The 23,351-nt window shown below is 41.1% G+C and overlaps 1 protein-coding gene across 4 annotated transcripts in view; it reads left to right on the top strand.

Annotated features, from left to right (window-relative positions):
- Positions 1–23,351, top strand: part of mastl (microtubule associated serine/threonine kinase-like) — a 45,340-nt gene that overhangs the window by 5,082 nt on the left and 16,907 nt on the right. For 3 of the 4 annotated variants that reach the window (XM_048524532.2, XM_048524523.2, XM_059639010.1), the window contains exons 3-9: positions 2,625–2,764; positions 6,306–6,394; positions 9,468–9,574; positions 13,046–13,187; positions 13,641–13,807; positions 17,243–18,604; positions 22,114–22,252. In XM_048524532.2, the coding sequence (XP_048380489.1) occupies positions 2,625–2,764; positions 6,306–6,394; positions 9,468–9,574; positions 13,046–13,187; positions 13,641–13,807; positions 17,243–18,604; positions 22,114–22,252 (2,146 nt within the window). Of the gene's footprint in view, positions 1–2,624; positions 2,765–6,303; positions 6,395–9,467; positions 9,575–13,045; positions 13,188–13,640; positions 13,808–17,242; positions 18,605–22,113; positions 22,253–23,351 lie in introns of those variants that run through there. The other variant, XM_048524550.2, reaches the window with a different exon arrangement.

Genomic DNA, 23,351 nt, shown 5'->3' with positions numbered 1-23,351 from the left:
AGGCTCTTTTTCGGAATGGCAACCGGTGACAAGCAGTGTCCCGCAGGGTTCAGTGTTGGGGCCATAGCTGTTCACCTTATATATTAATGATCTTGATGAAGGGACTGGTGGCATTCTGACGAAGTTTGCCGATGATATGAAGATAGGTGGACAGGCAGGTAGTACTGAGGAGGTGGGGAAGCTGCAGAAAGATTTAGACAGTTTAGGAGAGTGATCCAGGAAATGGCTGATGAAATTCAATGTGAGTAAATGTGAGGTTTTGCACTTTGGAAAAAAGAACACAGGCATGGACTATTTTCTAAACGGTGAGAAAATTCGCAAATCAGAAGTACAAAGGGATCTGGGAGTGTTGGTCCAGGATTCTCTAAAGGTTAACTTGCAGGTGGAGTCCGTAATTAAGAAAGCGAATGTAATGTTGTCGTTTATCTCAAGAGGGTTGGAATATAAAAGCAGCGATGTGCTTCTGAGGCTTTGTAAGGCTCTAGTTAGGCCCCATTTAGAATACTGTGTCCAATTTTGGGCCCCACACCTCAGGAAGGACATACTGGCGCTGGAATGTGTCCAGCGGAGATTCACACGGACGATCCTTGGAATGGTAGGTTTAACGTATGATGAACGGCTAAGGATCCTGGGATTGTACTCATTTAGAGTTTTAGAAGGTTGAGGGGAGATCTAATAGAAACTTACAAGATAATGTATGGCTTAGAAGGGGTGGACGCTAGGAAGTTGTTTCCATTAGGCGGGGAGACTGGGACCCGTGGGCACAGCCTTAAAATTAGACGGGGTAAATTTAAAAGGGAAATGAGGAGACATTTCTTCAGCCAGAGAGTGGTGGGCTTGTGGAATTCATTGCCGCAGAGTGCATTGGAGGCCAGGACGTTGGATGCCTTCAAGGCAGAGATCGACAAATTCTTGATCTCAAAGGAATCAAGGGTGACGGGGAGTGTGCAGGGAAGTGGTGTTGAAATGCCCATCAGCCATGATTTAAATGGCGGAGTGGACTTGATGGGCTGAATGGCCTTACTTCCACTCCTATATCTTATGGTCTTGTTTTTGTCAGGTGCAGTTAATCATGAGAAGTAACTGCTATGTTGTAAATGCTTAAGGAAGGTTTTTTTTAAATATAACTGCAGTTAATTTTTTAATAATATAACTGTATGGTGCTCTTAACTTCAATAAGTGGACCAAGTTACTTTGTAAACATGTGAGGATGAAGTGGACAGTGAAAGGAAAAAAGACTAATTAGCAAAGTTGACTCTATGCTTCCTCAAAGTGTTGACTTTTTAAGAAAGGTCTCATAGGAAGAGGGGAAGAGAAGAGGTTGATTAAGGGAGTTCCAGAGAGTTAGACCCTCGGTGCTGGAAGTATGGCTGCTAATGGTGAGTGAAGGGAATATAGGTATTCAAAACAGATTAGATTCAGAGAATCAAGATCATTGTTGTCTTGGTGGTAGTAGTAGGAGTGAAGCCCTTGGAATTTTTTGCAGATGTGCATTTAAGCCCTTGGGGAAGCTACTAATGAAATAGAATATATTTGCTGATGTAATCTTTAGTTGTATAAAGATCTACACAGTTGCTAGACATGGAACTGCTTTACTTTATGCTACTAAAGATAAATATAAGATGCAACAGAACGACACACAAGCCAAGGGAATATGTGGTGAACTATAAGAACCTGGGAAGCACCGAAGATCGGACAGACCTTGGTATGTCATTTAAGATATCAGGACGGGCGGATAAAGTGGTTAAGAAGGTATGTGGTAAAACTGCCTTCATTAATTGAGGCATAGATTTTAAGAGCAGGAGGGTAATTTTGAACTGTATGGAACGTTTATTCCACAGCTAGAGTATTGTGTGCGGTTTTAGAATCTACATGAAAGGAGGATAGTGATAGCACTGGAGAGGGCCCAGAGGAGTTTTCCAGGATGTTGCTTGGACTGGAGAGTTTATGAAGAGAGTTTAGATTGATTCTAGATAACAAGTGTAGAGCTGGATGAACACAGCAGGCCAGGCAGCATCTTAGGAGCAGGAAGGCTTAGACCTGAAACGTCAGCTTTCCTGCACATCAGGTGCTGCTTGGCCTGCTGTGTTCATTCAGCTCTACACCTTGCTATCTCGGATTCTCCAGCATCTGAAGTTCCTATTATCTTGGATTGATTCTAGCTGGTTTTCTGAGAGCAGAGGAGATTTGAGCAGGGGCATAATGGAGATGCATAAAATTATGAGGGTGCGTAGATAGGGTAGACAGGAAGAAAGTTTTCCCCTTGATGGAGGGATCAGTGACCAGCGGTCATGGAGTTAAGATAAGGGCAAAAGGTTTAGAGGAGATGTGGAGGAAAAATTCTTCACCCAGAGATTGTTGGAAATCTGGAACTTACTGCCTATGAGGCAGAAACCCTCTTAACATTTAAGTTTTTAGATATGCACTTGTGATGCCAAGTCATACAAGGCTACAGGCCAAGTGCTGGTAAATGGAATTATAATAGCTAGATGGTTGGTTTTGACTGGTGAAGATATGATGAGCCAAAGGACCTTTTTTTCTGTGTTATAGATCTGTGACTTTATTACTCTCTGACTAGCTTCGTAGACAAAGACAAAATAGATCTATCCTTTTCTTTCCCTCAGGTGATGGAATATCTAATTGGTGGGGATGTGAAGTCTCTGCTTCATATTTATGGCTATTTTGATGAAGACATGGCCGTAAAGTACATCTCCGAAGTTGCTGTTGCTTTGGATTATTTGCACAGACACGGTATTATTCATAGGTACAGTAACACTGAAGTAACACTTATCATGTGTAATTATACATAGTTGTTGACTTGTCTTATTTATTTCATTGTGCCTAATTTTATTTCAAACACTTGTCCTTGAATACAGTTGCATGTGGTTTAAATTACCTCCAGTGTTTTGTTCAGGTCTGGACTTTCATTAAACCTGAGCCAAGCTAATGAATGCTGTTATGGTAAATAATTATGAAAGACAATGTAGTAATGTCAGGTCTGTGTTCCAGGTTCAACTCCCACATAGGACTTGAACCCAAAAATCTAGGCTACACTCCAGCACAATGCGATATTATTAAATTGTCAGAGAAGTTCTGTTTTGAATGAAATATTAAATAAAAGTTCCATCTATCTCCTCGAGTGGATGTGGAGCTATTGTAAGGAAGAGCAGGCAAGTTCTCTGGTGTTCCTAGAGCCAAGATTTATCCTTCAGTCAAATTCATAAAATAATGGACAGTCTAGTTATTATCACATTTTTGTTAGATGGAACTTGGTGCGCACATATTGCCTGCTGTGTCTTCTACATCGACACAATGATGGCCCTTCAAAAAGCACTGGCAGGTGCTTTGAGATGTCCAGAGTTCATGGCAAGCACTACATAAATGGAATCATTTTCTGCTCTTTCTATCCAAACACCTTGTTTTGCTCTAGCAGCCACTGATTGTTAAGAGAAGGTGGAACGTCAACTGTCTCTTCCCCTTTGTTTATTAATACGAACATCTTGGTTCAAACACATACAAAAGGGTTGAATTCCAAGGTGAGCTGAGAGTAATTGGACTTGACGTCAACGCACATTTGACCACTTATGGCATCAAAAAGCAAAACGGGAGTTGAGGGGAACTGGGGTGGGGGGGCGGGGGGGAGAGAAACTGTCCATTAGTTGGAGTCATATCACTTGAAAACAGACCCTTCACTCCAACTCAGATATCTGGTGGGCAAGAATCAGTGTGACCTAGTCCCATTTGGCACATATCCCTTTTAAACCCTTCCTATTCATATACCCATCCAGATGCCTTTGAAATGTAATTGTACCAGCCTCCTCCACTTCCTCTGGCAGCTCAGTCCGTACACGCATCACTCTCTGTGGGGGGAGAAAGCTGCCCATTAGGTCCTTTTAAATCTCCTCCCCCTTATCTTAATCCTGCCCTCAGGTGGCTCCCCTGCCCTATGAAATAGACCTTGGATTTTCACGAAATCCAAGCCCCTCACTGATTTTGTAAACCTCTATAAGGTCTCTCATCAGTTTCCAATCAACTGCAAAAAAAGCCTCCGCCTAATCAGCCTCTCCCTATAACTCGAACCCTCCAGTTCTGGCAACATTCTTGCATATTATTTCTGCACCCTCTCAAGTTTAACAACGCCTTTCCTGTGGAATGCCAGCCAGAACTACATGATATTCTATTGGCCTCACCAATATCCTCAACATGATATCCCAACTCCTATACTCAATGTTCTAACCAATAAAGACAAGTGTGCCAAATGCCACCAAGTCTATCTGCGACTCCCTTTTCGAGGAACAATGTACCTTCACCCCTCGGTCTCGTTGTTTGGCACCACGCCCCATGTTTCTAACGTAGTGTATATGTCCTGCCCTGGTTTGCCTTACCAAAATGTAACACATCTCATTTATCTAAATTAAACTCTATCTGCCACTCCTCAGTCTACTGGCCCATTTGATCAAGGTTCCATTGTACTCTGAGGTGAATTTCTTCACTGTACACTAAAGCATCTATTTTGTTGTCATCTGCAAACTTAGTAACCATACATTCTATATTCACATTCAAATCACTTATGTAAATGATTGAAAAGCACCAATTACTAAGGTGTAAACACTGCTGGTTTCAGGCCTCCAGTCTGAAAACCAACTCTACCGCCACCCTCTGTCTCCTACCTTCGAGCCAATTTTGTATCCAGTTGGCTTGCTCCCTCTGGATCCCAGGTAATATAAGCTGACTAACCAGTCTATCATGTCAAATACTTTGCTCAAGTCTGTATGGATAGTGATGAAGACAATGTTCTTTATCACATCTTCAAAAAAACCCAATCAAGTTAGTGACACACAAGTTTCTAAACACAAAGCCATGTTAACTACCCCAATCAGTCCTTGCCTTTCCAAATGCATGTAAATCATGTCCCTCAGAATCCTCTCCAACAACTTACTCATCAATGAGGTAAGGCTTACTGAGTCTGTAGTTCCCTGGCGTTTTCGTAACACATTAGCGAACCTCCAGTTTTTGGCACCTCACCCATGGATGTTGCTGATGCAAATAGCTCAGCAAGGGACCCAGTAATCTCTTCCCTAGCTCCCTACAAAGTGCTGGGAAACACCTGATCAGGTCCAGGGGATTTATCATATCTTTTTGCATTTTAAGACACTTAGGACCTCCCCTTCTGTAAGACTTCTTTTCAAGACATCACTTTTTATTTCCCCAAGTTCCCTAGCGCCCAGGATCCTCTACACAGTAAATACTGATGTGAAATATTCTTTAATATCTCACACAGAGGTAGAGTTGGTTTTCAGACTGGAGGCCTGAAACCAGCAGTGTTTGCACCTTAGTAATTGGTGCTTTTCAATCATTAATTTATTGAGGTTCTACTTCTTAATTTGCTGCCTAGTTCCTCATTGTTTATGCTAGACCTCTGCTTGTCCTGTCATTTGTGCCTCTGTGGATTATGAAGAATGGATCTTCCACCTGTCACTGTAAGTTCCTTTCTAACCCTAAGGTCCTGAACCTTGGCAATAGGCAGGCAGTGCAGCCTTCAGGACTTCTGCATTTTACGGCAGAGAGCAGTGTCAATCCCCTTACTATACTGTCCCCTATCATCACAGTAATCTTTTAGATGGTTAGCATTGGCAAGTTATAATCATGATTTTGGATGTTGAAGTGTGTGAGTAGCCTTGTATTAGTCAGTGTGGGGTGGGAGCAAGGGCAGTGGGTGGGCATCACAGTTGTTACCAACATTGTCCTAAACAAATGGGGTTTCTGTAGAGTAATATGGATTGGAACTGCTTAACCAGCCTCATGAAGTCAACTGTTGTCATAGCTTAAATCTCCCAGAACTATGCATAGCTGGACATAGCATAATAGAATATTAACATTCCATAACTGCAAAAAATATTGCCAATACAGGAAAATTCAGTAATCTCAAGCTGCTACATAATCATCTACTGCGCTTATGCATGTTTGTCTGATTTTTGGTGCTCGCCACTTGGGAAGAAACGTGCTGTTGATACTCAATGCTTTTTTTGTTTGTTGTTGGACTGGGTGTGTGAAGAGAAAAGTAAAGGTGATTAGATGCAAATCCTGACCAAACCTCCATCCACCAAGACAAGATATGGTATCTCAGTTAAGATCACTAACAATGGAGGATAAAAATTAGGAGATTTATGGCTCATTACCAACACATGATATACTTCTAGCATAGTTCCTTGGCACAGCACTGAAAGATGATAAAGGTGCTTGTAAGGAGTCATTTTTACTTCTTCTTTTGAATTATAACACAACTTGACTTTTCTTTTTTTAAGAGATCTGAAGCCGGACAACATGTTGATTTCAAACCAGGGCCACATCAAATTAACTGACTTTGGCCTCTCCAGAGTTACTCTGAACAGAGGTAGGAATAAATGGACTGTTGTAAAATGTTATATAATTTAAATCTAGTACTTTGCTAAGAAACAAATGGGACTGTCCTGTACAAGCATACAAGTTAGGAGCAAGAGTAGAACATGCATCCCTTTGTGCCAGCTGCTCCATATGATAAGTGTATGACTAATCTGATTGTAACTTCAACACTGCCTTCTTGCGTGGCCCTTATATCCTTTCACTGCTTTGTTAATCAAGAAGCTATCCAGCTCATTCTTAAGAATATTCAATGATCATGCCCTCTGCTGGTCTCTGGGGGGAAAAAAGTTACAGAAGCCCTGTGAAAGAAAAAAAAATTCTAATCTCTCTCAAGTGGAGGATCCCTTATTTTGAAACTCTGTCCCCTTATTTGAGTTTCTCCCACAAAGGGAAGCATCCTCTCAGCATCTAACCTATCAGATCCTCCTCAGGATCTCGTATTTTAGCAGGGTCATCTTCTCATTTTTGTAAAATCCAATTTATACAGGCCCAACTTACTTAACTTTTCCTCAAACCCTAAAATCTTGCCCTTGTACAACTCCCTAGAATCAGTTAGTTGAATCTTCTCAACTGCTTGTAATGTAATTCTTCCTTTAATAAGTCGACCAAACTTCACTGTACTCCAATGTTGTTTCCGTAATGACCAGTATTATGTTAGTAAAATTTCCCACCTTTGTATCCATTTCCCTTGCATAAAGGGTCAACATGATATTTGCCTTCCCAATCACTTGCTGTGCCTGCCTATTAGTATTTTGTTATTCATGTACCAGGCTAGATCCCTCAACACTGCAGTATTCTTCAATCTCTCTCCATTTTAAATAATGAGTTGCTGTTATTTCCTTTTGTATCGAAGTGGGTAGGTCAGATTTTCCCACATAGTTTTCTGTTTGCCATGTCTTTGCCCACTCATTTAACCCACTTATAATCATTTTGCATACTGTGTTCTCTTCACCAATTGCTTGCCTGACTGTCTCCGTGTCATTTGAAAATTTAACAATCGCCCCTTTATCCAAGTCGTTTATTAATATAAATTGAAAATGTTGCTGATTTGGCACTAATCTATTTCTGGCACGCCACTTGTTATATTTTGCCAACCTGAAAATGCCTTATCTAGATTACTGTTTTCTATTAGATACCCAATCTTCTATCCTTGATATGTTATCCCTATCCATGAGTCCTTAACTTGTGTAGTAACCTTTGATGTCAAATGCCATCTATAGGTTCCCCTTTGTCCAGGTTGCCTGTTACTACTGGAAATAAAACTAGTAAATATGTCAAAAATATCACAAAAGCATGTTGAGTCTGACTGATTACATTGAGATTTTCAAAGGGCCTGCTATCACTTCTAACAGATTCCAGAATTTTCCCTACAACCGATTTGGCTAACTGACTTATTGTTTCCTGCTGTCTCCTTTTGTTAAATAGAAGATTCACAGTTGTTATTTTCCAATCTGATAGGACTTTCTCAGAATCCAGGGAATTTTAGAAAATTAAATCCAATGTCTACTATCTCAACAGCTTTTTTTAAAAAGATAATAGGATACTGTCCCATCAGAACCTGGAGGCTTGTCAGCTATTAGTTTTTGAAGCACCCTTTTCCTAATTGCTTTTTAAAACTGTTCCCTCCCTTCAACTTGATGTACATTAATTTTTGGCATGGTATTTATTTCTTCTGCAATGGAGACAGACTGAAAATACCCTTTGAATTCATCTGTAATTTCCTTATTTTCTGCAACTGGCTCTCATCCCTTTCTAGAGGACCAATTTATTTTTAAACTCTCCCTTTTAAATATTTGTAGAAACTCTTTGTTAATATTACTATCTAATCCTGTTTAACTATTTTGCTGCAATGCATTGTGAAGATGGTGTTTATTTTTATCTAGTTTTGATTGCAGACTTAAATGAGGAACATAGGAGTAGGAGTTGGTCATTCAGTCCTGTGTATATGTTACACCATTCAATCACATTGTGGCTGATCTGCAGTCTAACTTACCCCATCCTTAATTATAGACTTCCACAATTTTCCCACCACAGATGTTAGGCTTATTGGTCTGTAATTCCCTGGTTTTCCTCTTTGGCTTTCTTTAAAAAGTGGTGTGACATGAGAAAAGAAGTGTTTTAAAAAAACAAGGTTTGGTGAAGGGTCACTGCATTTCTTTTAAAACAGGTAACCTGACACTCATTATGAGCACTGTTTATACAGCTATTGTTTCTAGCAATCTTAGGAGAAAGTGCAGATGATCTGGAATCAAGGGTGTATACCTATGGAGATTTATCTGGCAACAAGTAGCTGATTGATTGGCTATGGACTAGTGACCAGTTATCAATGACTAAGGTCTTCTGCCTTCCAACAACTATGTGATTGGTTTTCCAGTAGCTAAAGAGCTTGGGGTTGCGAACAATATACAGCAAAACCAACCAATCTCCACCTGTTTAGGATCTCTTAACTCTGCAGTAAAAGCAGCTTCATGCCTGATGTAAACCAGTTTTTTTTATCTTCTTCAGTTGTTGTAAGCTGAGACAAGTAATTAATAAGTCAGAGAATGTTTTATAATTGAGTCAGCCACTCTGAACTTCCTGTAAGTCATTGAAAGCATCTGGAGAAGGAAGACTGCATTCTGATCAGAATGCAGAGCTATCTCAACAGATGCTGCGTATAGAGACCTCTGAACTGCTTCTACCCGTAATTTTTTTTTTGCCTATGCTTGTAAGGCAGATTTTTAAGGGGATTATAGTGTTAACCAATAGAATTAATTGCTGATTATTCAAAATTACTTACCTGTAGCTAGTGTTTATTCACTTGCAGTAAATAATAAATTCTTTTGAGTATAGAAGCCTGGTCTGTGATCTCTGTCAACCTCAGTCTGGATATTAGGTAAATTGCAAAATTTTGCATTTTAAATATTTAACTTCTACGATGGCTCACAGAATAGCGGAACTTGATTTCCAACGCATTATTGCTGAGGCTTTACTGCGTAATTTTAAATTTATATTTTAAAAAAAAATCTAACTTTCATACTCCAATTAAGGCTATTTTGATCTCTATTCTTTGTTTTTGTCTCAAGAGATAAACATAATGGATATTCTCAACACTCCATCCATGATTAATCCAAAACTGGATTACTATCGTACTCCAGGCCAGATCTTGTCTCTCATCAGTTCTTTGAGCTTTGTAAGTACTGATTCTGCCATGAGCACTGTTGATTCTTACTTCAATTGTGACATTCCAATATATGATCTTTTATAAAAATTTTGAGAACCAGTTGCCTTTTTTTTAAGTTCTGATTCTTGCTAGCAGATTATATTTTAAGTCTTCTCTATTGTAGTGAAGGCACAAAATATTAGGAAATACATAGTCAACATCTGACGAGAAAAACGGTTAAGATTTGGTGAAGTAAAACTGTACTGGAACACTCTAAACTGCTGCTTACCTTTTTTTTCGAATTAGTGTGTAACACTGCAATAAAACACCTGCAGTAGTATTGTTAACTCTGCACTTTCAGTATTATGGGATGTGAAAACACTTTGCTTTAGAGATTTTATAATAATGCAGTTCTGAAGGAGTATTTTGTCAAAATCCAATATTAGATTGCGCTGCCATTCTGTCATTGGTTGGAGGGCGCTCTAGTCAAAATTTATAACTTAACCAACATCAATAGAATTGTCTTTCATTGTCACGTTGGTGTTTCTGAAATCTCACCGTGTGTGCAATGCCTACTACGTTTTCTTCCATTCCAACGGTGATCTAACAGAAAACCAATATTTTCCAAATGCTTAATTGTCCGAAATACCCTGGGAGTTCTGAAAAAATCAAATGGAGCTGCATATTTGCTTGTTGTTTCCATGTGTCAAACTTAGCAGAATTATAATTAAATTCTGAACTAAAATAAAATTATGTACAGTTGTCAACCTCAAAAAATCAATAATACTACAGATGCTGTATATCTGATATAAAAGCAGAAATAACTGGAGACAGTTCCAAAAAAGAAAGTCAACTGGTCTTGAAATGCTAACTCAGTTTCTCCACAGATGCTGTCAGATCTGCTGAGTTTCTCCAGCACTTTTTTTAGGGTTTGCCCATTTTAATAGTCTTGTGTTGTAAACATTCTGAACATCTAACATTTCCTGTCCTTAAATGTCTTACTGTTTTTGCCACTTTTCAGTCATATTGCTCATCTTTCATTGTTGCTAAACATGTAATAAATAAACCCAGATTTTCTCTTGTAACTTAGTAAACTGGCCATGTGTTAGAGTCAATCTCTGACCACCATCAACTCCAGCATGCCACCACAAACAGCTCCTGTTTATCATGAAGAACACGTTTACTAATGTTGAGTTAATCCAACACATGCAAATTGTGTTGGCCCAATGTTTTACATATGGATTTTCCTTTGATTTCTACTTTTTTGCAGCTGTCTAGCTGACTTTTATCCATTCCAAACTATAACTGAGCAGTCATCTAGTCTTGTCACTTGCAAGTCTTTGCAGCTGTCCTCTTTGATACTTCTGAATGGTTACAGTATGCATTCTTCCTCTCACATTCCCTCCCATTTCATTTCCTTCTCTTGAACATTCACTTTTACTTCAACTCAATCTTCATAGCCATAAACCCCTTATGTTTTTGCATTCACTGTAAACTTTCGCCACTTAACTGTTCAGCCTAAGCTCTTACAGATCTGTAATTTGTGAAGTATAATTTGTCTGTCTGGCTTAGTGAGTAGCAGTTTGTCTCTTTAGTCATAGGATTTAGGGTTCAAGTTCCGTTCCAACACAAAAATTAAGGCCTGTACTCTTATTGAAGTACTCCTGGTGTTTGCAGGTTTGAAGATTGGAACCAAGAGTGGAAGATGTTGGGGGACCAATAAACATTTAAATTTGAGGTTGGGAGTGGTGCTTAATTGCAGGACTGTTTGTAGAGAAACTGAGGAATTTAATGGAAAAATGTGACATGTTATGTGGTTGAGAGTGTTTTATTAAATGACATGAAATTGTAAGTTCATAAAAGATAAACTACAAGATGTGATGACAAGCCTATGAACAGCTCACATTGAGTGTTCTGTATCTGTCTTAAAAGGAAGACCCCTTATTCTTGAACTATGTCACATGCTTTTATTTACCACCATGCCTAAAGAGGAAATGTCCTCCTGGTTGGCACCTATCCACTCACCTCTTCTATCTTAAAATAAGATACTACCATTCTTCTAAACTTAAATGGTTTTGTGCGTTACAAGACCGTCCCATCCTACTTCATTTCACCTCATCATAATTTTGTTCTGTGAAGGAAAAGAGGATGAAGAGAAATGCAAACAAGACGAGTAATTGTAATTTAGACTTCTATTCTGGATAAATACTGCCCTTGACAAGTTGGGCAGAATTAACTATTTCCATATTGTAACCTCTATATCTGTTTCCTGTCACACCATCCACCTACAGTGTTCAGTTAGTGTTATGGATTCATACAGCACAGAAACAGACTGTTCGGTCCAACTCATCCATGCTGACTGAGTTTCCCAAACCGAACTAGTCCCATTTACCTGTCTTTGGCTCAAGTTGCTCTAAACCTTTCCTATGCATGTACTAATCCAAATGTCTACTGAATGTTGTAACTGTCCCTGCATCTGCCACTTCCTCTGGCAGTTCATTCCACGTATGGACTATTCTCTGTGTGGAAAAAGTTGCCTCTTGGGTGTCCTTTAAATCTTTCTCCTCTCACCTTAGAAATATGCCTCCTAGCTTTGAATTCCCCACCTATTTTTGCTGTTGATAATTTTGTAAAACCTCAATAAGGCCATCCTTCAGCCTCACACGTTCCAGTGAAAAAAGTCCCAGCGTTTCCTTGTAACTAAACCCTCAGTCCTGGCAACATCCTTGTAAATCTTTTTTGAACCCTCTCCAATTTAATAACATCCTTTCTAAAGCAGGGCAGTCAGAACGGTACATAGTACTCTAAAATTGGCCTCACCAACTCCTGTATAACCTCAACGTAACATCCCAATTCCTATACTCAATGGTCCGAGCAATGAAGGCAAGTTTACTCCATTTGAATATTTACAAAAAAAAATCCATGGCACATGTGCATCACTGGCAAGTCCAACATTTGTTCCCCATCTCTAATTTCCCCCAAACTTAGTAGCTTGCTGGACTGTTTCAGAAGGCAGTTAAGATTCAATCATGTTGCTGGAAGGCTGGGATCTCATGTCAGCTAGATCAGGCAAGGATAGCAGATTTCCATAGAGAACATTAGCAAACCAAATGGGCTTTTATGGCATTCAGCATTCAACTTCAGATTCTCTTTAATCAAATAAATTCCACCAGCTATTGTGATGATACTTTAACCCATACTATTGTAGTACTAGCATTTGGACAAATGACGACTGTATTGCATCTACTGATTTGGTGTTTGTTTGCAAACATTTGTGACTACTTATTATAAAATAACTGTAAATTTTGACTGATTTGGTTGAATTGTGACCTCCAAGAGCTACTGTGAAACAACCCATGTTAATGTAAAAAATGATGTCACTGTTTTAAGTTGCCTCTTGATATTGATTATTCCTGTAAAAGTTAAGAACAGAAGCTCTGAAACCTTCAGATTTTCCCTTTGTACAGTTAAGTGCTTATGCATGTCTGACTTTCTATTTAGAACACAGTAGGAGGAAAGACAAAAGATGCAGCACCAATATTGAGTCCCATGATGCCAAACAACACCAGTCTCTCCCTTGGGTCACTTTGTTCTCCTCTACCTCAGAGTGCTAAAGCATGTGACAAAGAGCTTACGACAAAAGGTTTGACTAATGCAAATAAATATGGAATATCATTTATGCGTGCATTTACAATGAAACAATAAATGTTCAGTTTTAGGAGTATATAGTCAGTAGTTCTTTGTCAGATGATGACTGTAAATTCCTGGCTGAAAACCAGATGTTATACTTCATCAGTCAGTGAGTAGGTCTGTAGATGACTGCTAGCAATATATAGCTCCAGGATTGCTTTCTAGCTTTGCTACAGTGAGCTGTGTGTGAAGGTTAGTCCTTTTTCTGAGAAAGGAAGAGTAATAAACTGCACCCACTTGCAATTAAAATAAATATGAAGTTCCAGTTCTTTGAAACTGTAATATTTATTAACTTCTCATGTTGTAATGGTTCTGACAGTTCTTAGTTGCATACACTTAAAATGTATACAATATATTATACTTTATTTCTCCACTGATCTGTAAATTTTATATTTTCCTTCAATAGATGCTGACAGCTCATCTTGCAGTCCTTGCATGCCAGTTAGATATTTGACACCGGACTTTATCCAGTCAAGTAAAAGGTTTGGATCATCAACTGCCAGCAGTCAATCCCACTTGTTACCCTCTAGCACAGAGTCAGGGTGTTTAAAAAGCCCATTGTGGGAAAAGGAGGTTAGTTTTGTTAACTCCTGTTATTTGGAATTAAATTTTCAGTTTTTTCCAGAACATGCAAGTGTTGTTGAATATAATGTGGTTATTGAAGTTCAGTCCCTCGTTGTGTCATAATTAGTTTGCCTTAAGGAACACCTTGTGCCTCAGCTTTGTGATTGAGACAAACTGTAGTTGTCCCTCAGCTTAGAAACAAAAACAGGCAATTCACTCATAGAATCTCTACAGTGCAGAAAGTGTTAGTTTTGCCCATCAACTCTATACCGACCCTCTGAAAAGCATGGGGTTTTTATCATGGCTAACCCATCTAACCTGCACATCCCTGGATACAATGGGGCAATTTTAGCATGGCCAATCCACCTAGCCTGCATATCTTTGAACAGTGGGAGGAAACCAGAGCACCAGTTATTTGCGGTGAGTGCGATTGCTTTATCTATGCTATTCTTAAGTATATTTTGGGATAGCAAATAATACTGTAACAGCATAGGAAAGCTGTTTTATGCAAATGTACTCGGAATATCATTTGATATTTGATCATGGGTGCAATGTGAATGTCTTAAGTGAATCATTGCTTAGTGAAAAGGTATTGTGAATTGAACTTATGAAAATTAGAACACAGAACATAGAACAGTACAGCACAGAAAAGGCCCTTCAGCCCACAATGTTGTGCCGACCATTGATCCTCATGTATGCACCCTCAAATTTCTGTGACCATATACATGTCCAGCAGTCTCTTAAATGACCCCAATGACCTTGCTTCCACAACTGCTGCTGGCAACGCATTCCATGCTCTCACAACTCTCTGCGTAAAGAACCTGCCTCTGACATCCCCTCTATACTTTCCACCAACCAGCTTAAAACTATGACCCCTCGTGCTAGCTGGAGTTTGAGTTAAACCAAAATTTAGAACATAGAACAGTACAGTGCAGAACAGGCCCTTCCGCCCTCGATGTTGTGCTGACCTGTGAACTAACCTAAGTCCCTCCCCCTACACTATCCCATCATCATCTATATGCTTATCCAAGGACTGTTTAAATGCCCCTAATGTGGCTGAGTTAACTACATTGGCAGGCAGGGCATTCCATGCCCTTACCACTCTGAGTAAAGAACCTGCCTCTGACACCTGTCTTAAATCTATCACCCCTCAATTTGTAGCTATGCCCGCTTGTACAAGCTGAAGTCATCATCCTCGGAAAAAGACTCTCACTGTCCAACCTATCTAATCCTCTGATCGTTTTGTGTGTCTCTATTAAATCCCCTCTTAGCCTCCTTCTCTCCCATGAAAACAGACCCAAGTCCCTCAGCCTTTCTTCATAAGGCCTACTGTCCAGACCAGGCAAACTCCTGGTAAATCTCCTCTGCACCTTTTCCAGTGCTTCCACATCTGTCTTGTAATGGGGCGACCAGAACTGCACGCAATATTCCAAATGAGGCCGCACTAGCGTTTTGTACAGTTGCAGCATGACATCACGGCTCCGGAACTCAATCCTTCTACCAGTAAAACCTAACACATCGTAAACCACCTTAACAGCAGTATCAACCTGGATGGCAACTTTCAGGGATCTATGTACATGGACACCAAGATCCCTCTGCACGTCCACACTTCCAAGAATCTTTCCATTGACCTGGTATTCTGCCTTCCTAATATTCTTCCCAAAGTGAATCACCTCACGTTTATCCATATTAAACTCCATTTTCCATCTTTCAGCCCAATTCTGCAGATTATCCAAGTCTCCCTGCAACATTCTTCCACACTGTCCACCACTCCACCAACTTTAGTGTCATCTACAAACTTACTAAGCCATCCACCTATGCCTGCGTCCAAGTCATTTATAAAAATGACAAACAGCAGTGGTCCCAAAACAGATCCTTGAGGCACACCACTAGTGACCTGACGCCAAGCTGAATATTTTCCATCAACCACCACTCGTTGCCTTCTTACAGAAAGCCAGTTTCTATACAAACTGCTAAATCTCCCTCAATCCCGTGCCTCTGTATTTTCTTCAACAGGCTACCATGTGGAACTTTATCAAAGGCTTTACTGAAGTCCATGTACACCACGTCAACTGTCCTACCCTCATCCACATGCTTGGTCACCTTCTCAAAAAACTCAGAGGTTTGTGAGACACGACCTGCCCTTGACGAATCCATGCTATCTCCAGTCAAATTGTTGCTTGCTAGATGATTATAAATCCTATCTCTTATAATCCTTTCCAAAACTCTTCCTACAACAGACGTAAGGCTCACAGGTCTATAATTACCCGGGTCATCCCTACTGCCCTTCTTGAACAAAGGCACAACATTTGCAATCCTCCAGTCCTCTGGTGCTAAACCTGTAGACAATGAGGACTCAAAGATCAAGGCCAAAGGCTCCGCAACCTCCTCCCTAGCTTCCCAGAGAATCATGGTGATCATGGGCCCAGGGGATTTACCTACCTTGACACCACTTAGAATTGATAATACCTCCCCCTTACTAACCTTAATCCTTTCAATTCTAGTAGCCCGTAACTCAGTCGTCTCCTCTACAATATTCTCCTGTTCCTCAGTGAAAACAGATGAGAAATAATCATGTAGCACCTCTCCGATCTCCACAGGGTCCACACACAACTTCGCACTTCTGTCTTTGACTGGCCCTATTCCTATCCTAGTCATCCTATTATTCCTCACATACCTATAGAAAGCTTTAGGGTTCTCCTTTATTCCACCTGCTAATGTCTGCCCACGCGCGCCCCCCCCCCCCCCCCCCGGCTCTTCTTAACTTTCTCTTTAAATCCTTCCTAGCTAATCTGTAACTCTCCATCGCCTCATCTGAACCATCTCGTCTCATCATCACATAAGCCTCCCTCGTCCACTTAACAAGAGATACAATTTCTTTAGTAAACCACGGTTCCCTTACCTTATCACTTCCTCCCTGCCTGACAGGGACATACCTATCAAGGGCACGCAATGTTTCTTCCTTAAACCAGCTCCACATTTCGATTGTCCCCATTCCCTGCATTTTGCTACCCCATTCTATGCCCCCTAAATCTTGCCTAATCGCATTATAATTGCCGTTCCCCCATCTATAACTCTTGCCCTGTGGCATGTTCCAATCCCTGTCCATCGCTAAACTAAACGTAACCGAATTATGATCACTCTCTCCAAAGTGCTCACCTACCACTAAACCAAACACCTGGCCCGGTTCATTACCAATTACCAGATCCAGTGTGACCTCCCCTCTTGTCGGCCATTCGACATACTGAGTCAGGAAACCGTCCTGCACACATTGGACAAAAACTGATCCATCCAACGTACTATGGTTATAGCATTTCCAGTCAATGTTAGGGAATATGTTTACATTGGTTTACAGTTGTCACATAGCTAATTTCTTTACTGGATGCCTTGATGTTTTACAGGTTGCTTTGTTTTTCATTGGATTTTTTTTAATGATCTCTGCAGGGCACAGAAGCTGTACAGCTTATTGCTGGAGTGATGAAAACTGGGACAGCTGTTACAGGGAATTCAGCTGGAAAGAATGGAGATAATAAAGAAAATGTGAGGATTTCTCCAGCTCAGAATGAAACCAGTCCAGAAAATGGGTTCAGTGGAATTTCTGGATGCAATCAGATTCGGGCCACCCCCCTCAACAATGTACTGGCAAAGGGCCTTGTCAAAAAATGTCTTTACAAAAATGTGCGAAGGAAAGAAGAGAAATTTACTTCATCTACGGCTGAGGTGACCAAAGGTGTAGTCAATACACATCCTATACCTAGCCCTTCACCTCCTTGGAGGAATAAAGTAGTGGAAAATTCTGTAAATTTCAACCAAGGTCTATGTCAGACCGTCACAGAAGAGACAGTTGTTTCTGAAAATCTACATCTTGCAGCCTGCCTAAGGGACGCTTCACCCACTGTTAGCCAAGAGTATCATGGCTGTAGATTTCAAGAGGAAAGTAGAGATCAGCAAAATAAGTCAAAAAGAACCTTTGATCAGGTGGATCAGAGTCCATTTTCAATCAGCTGTCGCCGGAAGAAATCTAATGCTGAGTATAAACGTGGATATGAAATACCAGAATTCCAGCCAGTTGCTCACACTGGTTTAACCAAAGAAATACGGGCACTAGAATTGGATTCTACAGAATCTAACTGCAAAATTCCTGGGGTTACTAATGGGGATTTTGGAGAGAACATCAATATACCTGAAAGAGTATCTGAGGTTACACCTGTCGCTGCTTTAGCGAAGAACCTGTTGAGTGAACTGGATGAACAATGTGAAAAGGAGGATTGTGAAGATGACCATAACTGTAGTTTTCAGACTGATGAGAATGACAGGAGTCTAAAGAGAAGTTTAAGTATGTATTCGTCCTCTTCAAATCAGGATGCATCTTGCACAGAAAGCCATTTTGAGAAAGTATTAGACACAAGTTTTAAGGACACTTCATTTGAGGAGCTCACAGCTAAGGACCATGTGTCTCCGCAGTCTTGCCTCCTGGATAAAATGTCACCTTTTCCTCAATGTACGGCGCCAAAGCATCAGCTTATAAATGCTGACAGGAGCCATCATGTGGGTCATAGAGGGGATGGTGGCAATGATCTTCAGCCATCATTCCTGGTCAATCCTTTGGCTTCATACCAGAAAAAGTCTCTTGTAGGATTTCGAAGTTATTGTAGTCCAATATGTGAATCTGATTTGTCTGTACAATCTAGGATGAGTGTGGATTCTGCAGAGAAGATGGATACATCCCTTTGCACAGGGAGCTACCCAAGAGCCGCAACACCTTTACCAAGAGCCCAACCGTACAGAGTGACAGGCTCATTTCAGGTAATTTATCTTTTTATATTATTTGTGCTGCTGTAACTTATTCATTGAAGGCCTGTTTGAGATTATGTTTAAACAAATCACAGTAAAATAATGATACTGTATAAAGAGCAGTTGTTTTTGAACTAAGATAACATGGTGTGAAGCTGGATGAACACAGCAGGCAAGCAGGATCAGAGAAGCAGGTAAGTTTGACATTTAGGGCCAAGACCCTTCTTCAGAAATGGGGGTGGGGAAGGGGATTCTGAAATAAATAGGGAGACGGGGGGGAGGGGAGGCAGGGACAGGCGGGGAGAAGATAGGGTGAGAGGACGCAGACAGGTCTAGGAGGCAGGGTTAGAGCCAGTGAAGGTGAATGTAAGTGGGGAGTTAGGGAGGGGATAGGTTGGTCCAGGGAGGATGGACAGGTCAAGGAGGTGGGATGAGCTTAGTGGGTAGGAGAATGGGGCTGGGGCTGGAGGTGTGAGGAATGGTTAGGGAAGCGGGGACAAGCTGGGCTGGTTTTGGGATGTGGTAGGGGGAGGGGAGATTTTGAAGCTTGTGAAGTCCACATTGATACCTTTGGGCTGCAGGGTTCCCAAGTGGAATATGAGATGCTGTTCCTGCATCTTTTGGGGGAATAGGGGTGAGGAGGGAGGTTTAGGGGCAGGTGTAGCACCTGCTTTGGTTGCAGGGAAAAGTGCTGGGGGTGGTGGGGCTGGAGGGGATTGTGGAGCGGACTGTGGAGCGGACAAGAGAGTCATGAGAGAGTGGTCCCTCTGGAAAGCACATAAGGGTAGGGAGGGAAAGATGTCTTTGGTATGGGGTCAGATTGCAGATGGCAGAAATGTCAGAGGATGGTGCGTTGGATTTGGAGGTTGGTGGGCTGGTATGTGAGGACGAGGGGCATTCTGTTTTGGTTATTATTGTGGCTGGGGGTGTGAGGGATGAGTTGCGGGAAATGAGGGAGACACGGTCGAGGGCATTTTCGATCACAGTGGAGGAGAAGTTGCGATTCTTGAAAAAGGACATCTGGGATGTTCGGGAGTGGAATGCCTCATCACGGGAGCGGATGTGGCGAAGGTGAAGGAATTGGGAATAGGGGATGGCCTTTTTACAGGAAGGTGGGTGAGAGGAGGAATATTCCAGGTAGTTGTGCAAATCGGTAGGCTTAAAATGGACATCGGTTTCCAGGTGGATGCCAGAGATGGAGACAGAGAGGCCTAGGAAGGAGAGAGAGGTGTCAGAGATGGCCCAGTTAAACTTAAGGTTGGGGTGGAAAGTGTTGGTGAAGTAGATGAACTGTTCGAGCTCCTCGTGGGAACACGAGGCGGCGCCTAAACAGTCATCAATGTAACAGAGAAAGAGATGGGGGATAGGGCCAGTGTAGCCAGTGAGTCCAGCTAGGTGGAGATAAGTTCGGTGGGGCAGGAGCAGGTGGAGACAATGGGTGGACCAGGGCAGTCAGGTTTGTGGATTTTGGGAAGGAGATAGAAGCAGGCAGTGCGGGGTAGGGAACGGTGAGGTTAGAGGCTTGGATGGGAGGTCACCTGAAGTGATGAGGTTGTGGGTGGTTTGGGAGATGATGGTTTGGTGCTTGAGGGTGGGGTCATGATCAAGGGGGCGAAAGGAGGAGCGATCAGAGAGCTGGCGTCTGGCCTCAGTGATGTAGAGGTCAGTACGCCATACGACTACAGTGCCTCCCTTGTCTGCGGGTTTTATGGTGAGGTCGGGATTGGAGCAGAGGGAGTGGAGGGCTGCATGTTCTGTGGGGGAGAGATGGGAGTGGGGGAGATGGGTGGAGAGGTTGAGGCGATCAATGCCTCGATGACAATTGGAGATAAGGAGGCCGAGTGAGGGTAGGAGGCCTTGGGGTGGTGTCCAGAAGGAGGGGGTGCGTTGGAGTCAGCATCTCTAGACATGACAATGACACCTAGTCCTGCCGAGTCTTCACCATCTTCCCCCCCCCCAGACCACCCCCTGACTAAGGACGAACAGTCAGTCCTCAATAAAGGATTCACCTTAGTCCCCCTCTACCCACACATCAACGAATACAACTCTCGTTTGGACATTGAGCAGTTTGTCTGCCGCCTCCGCACTTATTTCTTTAACCATGAACCTAACCTTCCCTCTACTGACCCCTTCTCCCGCCTCCAACGCACCTGAAACGTCGAGCTTTCCTGCTCCTCTGATGCTGCTTGGCCTGCTGTGTTCATCCAGCTTCACACCATGTTATCTCAGATTCTCCAGCATTGGCAGTTCCTACTATCTCTGGGAGAATATTTTGTTCAGTAAACTTGAAGTTTTGCATTGCCATTCAGAACCTTCTTCTGTAAAACTTCCGTTCAACACTTTACTGTGCTGCTAATGAACCACAATTTAATTGTGTACTAAAACCAGCTTTTGAATTGCTTTGCATAGATCACCTATGATCTTATTGAATGTCAGAGCAGGTTTGAGGGGCCAAATAGTCTACTACTACTGCTACTTTGTATGTTCACAATCTAATTTCCTCCTCTGTTGATAAGAACTGTACATTCTATTGGCCTCTGCTGTATCTATCTCAACTTGCACTTAAAGGACATTACGTATTTTGAAATATCAATGTTTTACAAAATATAAGTACTAAAAATATCAAGTTTGATAACATTTATTCAGCAACGGTTAACGTTTGGGTCACTGAACGCTTGTCATCAACCTGAATTGTTTGTTCGGTTTTTTTTGTTCTCTCCACAGGTGCTGCCTGACAGAGAGAATATTTAGAGCATGTGTTTTTATTTCAGATTTCTAATATACCGTAACTTTGCTATAGGGTTTTCAGTTCATCCGTACCATTTGAACTTCCCATGAATGCGTACTTCCATTCCTCACTCTGAATAGTATGTTCCATTTTAAAATAGTAATTAGCTGTTTGATTTGCGATGGAGATGGGAAGTTGCGCAAAAACAAGGAATCTGAAATTGGACTATTGCAGCTTTACTGATAATGTTTTGGGCCCCTCACACCACCTTGTGACTCCTGTTACATGCCATAAATTATAAGTTTTGGGGGAAATTTGAGCACGTATCCGCTCCTGACCTGTCTAAATTTTAGTTTTTATTTAAGTTTTCCACCACCCTGGCCAAGTCCATTCTATGTTTTGCGCAGAAGGAATTTATGACGCCAGTTCTAAATTTTGCTTTATCAAATTAAACTAATGCATACATAAACTATGATAAAAAGGACACAAGTTAACTTTTTGAAGTAATGCAGAAGGTCTAGCTTTTCTGTGTTTGGGCTTTATGAAATAGTCCAGTGACATCCATTCAAAGATTTAAAAACCTCAAATTTACTCTCCTCCTCTTCACCACTCCCTGCTTTAGGAATTAGTCTTGTTATGTGTTTTTGTGTTTTAAAAGCTGAATTTGTGCCTTGGTGAGATAGTGTCTTGAAATTATGAAACCTGCAAGCATATTTCGTGCTGTGGTTCTTGTGTGCAACTGATCTGTTAAATATGATAAATACGTTTTCTTGAATGATTTTTAAATATTTAGACTCCACTGCTGGCTGCTGTGCGAACTCCTTACAGAACTCCAAAAAGTGTACGGAGAGGCCCAGCTCCAACAGATGGGGATAGAATCCTGGGTACACCAGACTACTTGGCCCCTGAATTGCTCTTAAGAATGCCACATGGTAAGAGAAATCGCCATTGTCGCAGCTTGATAGGGTAATTCATAAACCGAAAATGTTAAATATACCCAGTCGATCAGTCAGTATTTGTCGAGAAAAGGTGGCTTAAAGTTCTAGGCAGATACACTTCTTCAGAGCTGAGAGCCAGTAGGTAATTAAATCCTACAGTTGCTGGATAAAGAAGCAAAATAAACATGTAGTACGTTTATTTGAGGGCAAGTTATCTGGTTGACTGAACTGCAAATAATTCTATTAGAAAAACAGGAATGTGATAAATGCTATAAAAGGTAATCTCAGAGGCAATGAAAAAAATGTTATAAAAGATGAATTGTTAAGTTAGCCAATGGTGAAAGGCAAGGCAAATGTAAAATTGGGGGAAACCATTGAGGAAATTACAGGAAATAGAGACGCTTAAATTAAAACCTGAAAATGTACAGCAGATGTATTTTAAATCTTCAACAAATGTGCTTCTTCCTTACTACCTGAATTCATGCAGAAAATGCAGCACTTATATACTACCAATGAACACTCAACACACAAATGTTTCACGCTAAGCAGCTGATGTTTTTAGGCACAACAAAACTACAAAAAAAATCTTTTTTTAATTTCGATAAATGTGTGATGTGAGCCCCTTAAAGAACGTGCTAGAGGATACCAGAATTTCTCTTTGGATTGTATATGTTTCTTGTTTTTCTGGCATTACTGTTACACTTTTATAAGTTCTGACAGCTGAGCAAAGGAGAGACATAGTTTTAAATGCGCTGGCTGAAAGGTGACGTTAGTGTCAACTTGTCCATTTGCAGAAGCGTTTGATCACCATTCATTTCTAAATTGTTATCTTTTCCTCCATCACAACTTGACTGTGATTGAAACAATAGAACTGTTGAAGGGGAGAATGGTAGCCAGGAGGAATTGACGTTGCATAACGTGCATTATTGTTTTGCAAATAGCAGTTTTTAACTTGCAGACAAGTTATTTCAACTTCTTTGAAATTGGCTAATTTGTCATTAAATTCTTGGAGGTACTAAAAAGAGTTTTTGATGCAGTTAGTCATTGTTCACAAACTCATCCATTTTATCAATCCCTGCTTAGGTTTGGCCTT

The sequence above is a fragment of the Stegostoma tigrinum genome, chromosome 2 (genome assembly GCF_030684315.1).
Source record: "Stegostoma tigrinum isolate sSteTig4 chromosome 2, sSteTig4.hap1, whole genome shotgun sequence".
Classification (NCBI taxonomy): Eukaryota; Metazoa; Chordata; class Chondrichthyes; order Orectolobiformes; family Stegostomatidae; genus Stegostoma; species Stegostoma tigrinum.
This window is presented reverse-complemented; position numbering and strand designations above follow the sequence as displayed.